At 50.6% G+C, this 1,412-nt stretch overlaps 1 protein-coding gene across 1 annotated transcript in view; it reads right to left on the reverse strand.

Annotated features, from left to right (window-relative positions):
• The window catches only part of LOC106314364, a 2,145-nt gene extending 748 nt beyond the window's left edge, over positions 1-1,397 (reverse strand). Inside the window, exons 1-3 of the mRNA XM_013752243.1 lie at positions 980-1,397; positions 708-842; positions 208-623 (exon numbers count right to left, since the gene is read on the reverse strand). Coding sequence (XP_013607697.1) covers positions 208-623; positions 708-842; positions 980-1,397 — 969 coding nt within the window. The remainder of the gene's footprint in view (positions 1-207; positions 624-707; positions 843-979) is intronic.
• Positions 1,398-1,412: the final 15 nt, after the last annotated feature.

The raw sequence follows: 1,412 nt of genomic DNA on the forward strand, positions 1-1,412 counted from the left end.
GGACCGACGTCCAAGGGTTTGATGAAATAGCAACGGGGGAAACTTGGCGCTTGGTCGTCCCTTGCTCACCAGTCTGCTTTGACCTTTTCTTCTGAAGCGGAACCTCGGGTGAGACATTCCTAGGTTCATCCGCTAGGGCCAAGTTAAGAGAGGGCCCGTCAGTCGGATCAGATGGAGCAGAGGGGCGAGCAATTTCGCTGTCTTGACCCGTGATGCTATCCTCCAAAGATTTCGCTTCTTCTTCCTTCTCTTCTTAGTCGACGGCTCTGCACCCTCCGAACGATCGCCTCCCTTTGGAAGAGTCTCGCGATCATCATTGACAGGCGGCTCGTCATGGGCTCTCTTCTTGCTCTTTTTCTTCTTAGGAGCAGCGGCAACAACACCAAGCGAGGACTCGCGATGGTCAGAACTCGCGAGGTTCACGTCATCAGTCGCCAACTCGTTGGGAGGCACCAACGGCTCGGCATGCGACAAGCCAAGCTCTCCCGCCATCATAGCGCTCAGGTACGGAAGGCCCGTCATCTTCCTTGCTGCGTTGATCTTCTTCTGCTCTTCACCGGTGAACAGCGAAATACGTCTCTTGGTCTTGTTAACCGACGGAAGGTAACTCGAATCCCATTCCCCTGCAAAGGATATGTAAAAAAAAAAAATTCATCAAGGAGAGAGTAGAAGCCCACAGCGTGACATATAAAAAGAAAAGGACTTACTCCTGGAAATACGGTCGATCGAACGGTGAACCCTCTCCCAAGAAATATTCCCCCAATGCTCTTGAGCGAGTCTCGCGATAGCACGAGCGTTGGCAAGAAACTCTTCCGGGTATTCACGAGAAGTCGGATGGTCGGCTACAAAGAAAAAAGACAGCAAAAATAGAAAGCAGTTAGTACGCGAAGAAATCAAACGAGTTAACGAAAGCGTTCTACCAAGCAAAATGTTCCACAAGACACGGTAGTCATCGTCGCATTTAACATAGAAATAGGACCTCTGCCAATCGAGCGTCTTATTAGGATGCCCCCTATCACGTTGTAGCTTGGCCGCATTTTTATCGATAGAAGGCCATCCTCCAACGAACTGACGGACGTCAATTCTTCAAAGGTACGAACGCTCAGCGAGGTATCGATCTCAGCAGCCATAACCATCAAAGCAACTGTAATACGCCACGAACCATTCAAAAATTGACTTATCGCTGCATCTCGGTGCCTCGTGTATGCCGTAACTAGTCGGGGAATTGGGAACCAAAGCTTCATATCGTCACGAAAATAGGACTCGTAGACGCATTGATACCCAACCGGCAGCGACCAAGGCCTTTGGCTCGCCGAAGGAATCAAGAAAGTCGCCCCAAATCCGCGGCGCTCCCTCCGAAGCCTCTTCACGCTGTTGGGAGTCAATTGCGTCTTCATAACGTTCTCCCAAGC

Source organism: Brassica oleracea, chromosome C9, assembly GCF_000695525.1.
Source record: "Brassica oleracea var. oleracea cultivar TO1000 chromosome C9, BOL, whole genome shotgun sequence".
NCBI lineage: Eukaryota > Viridiplantae > Streptophyta > Magnoliopsida > Brassicales > Brassicaceae > Brassica > Brassica oleracea.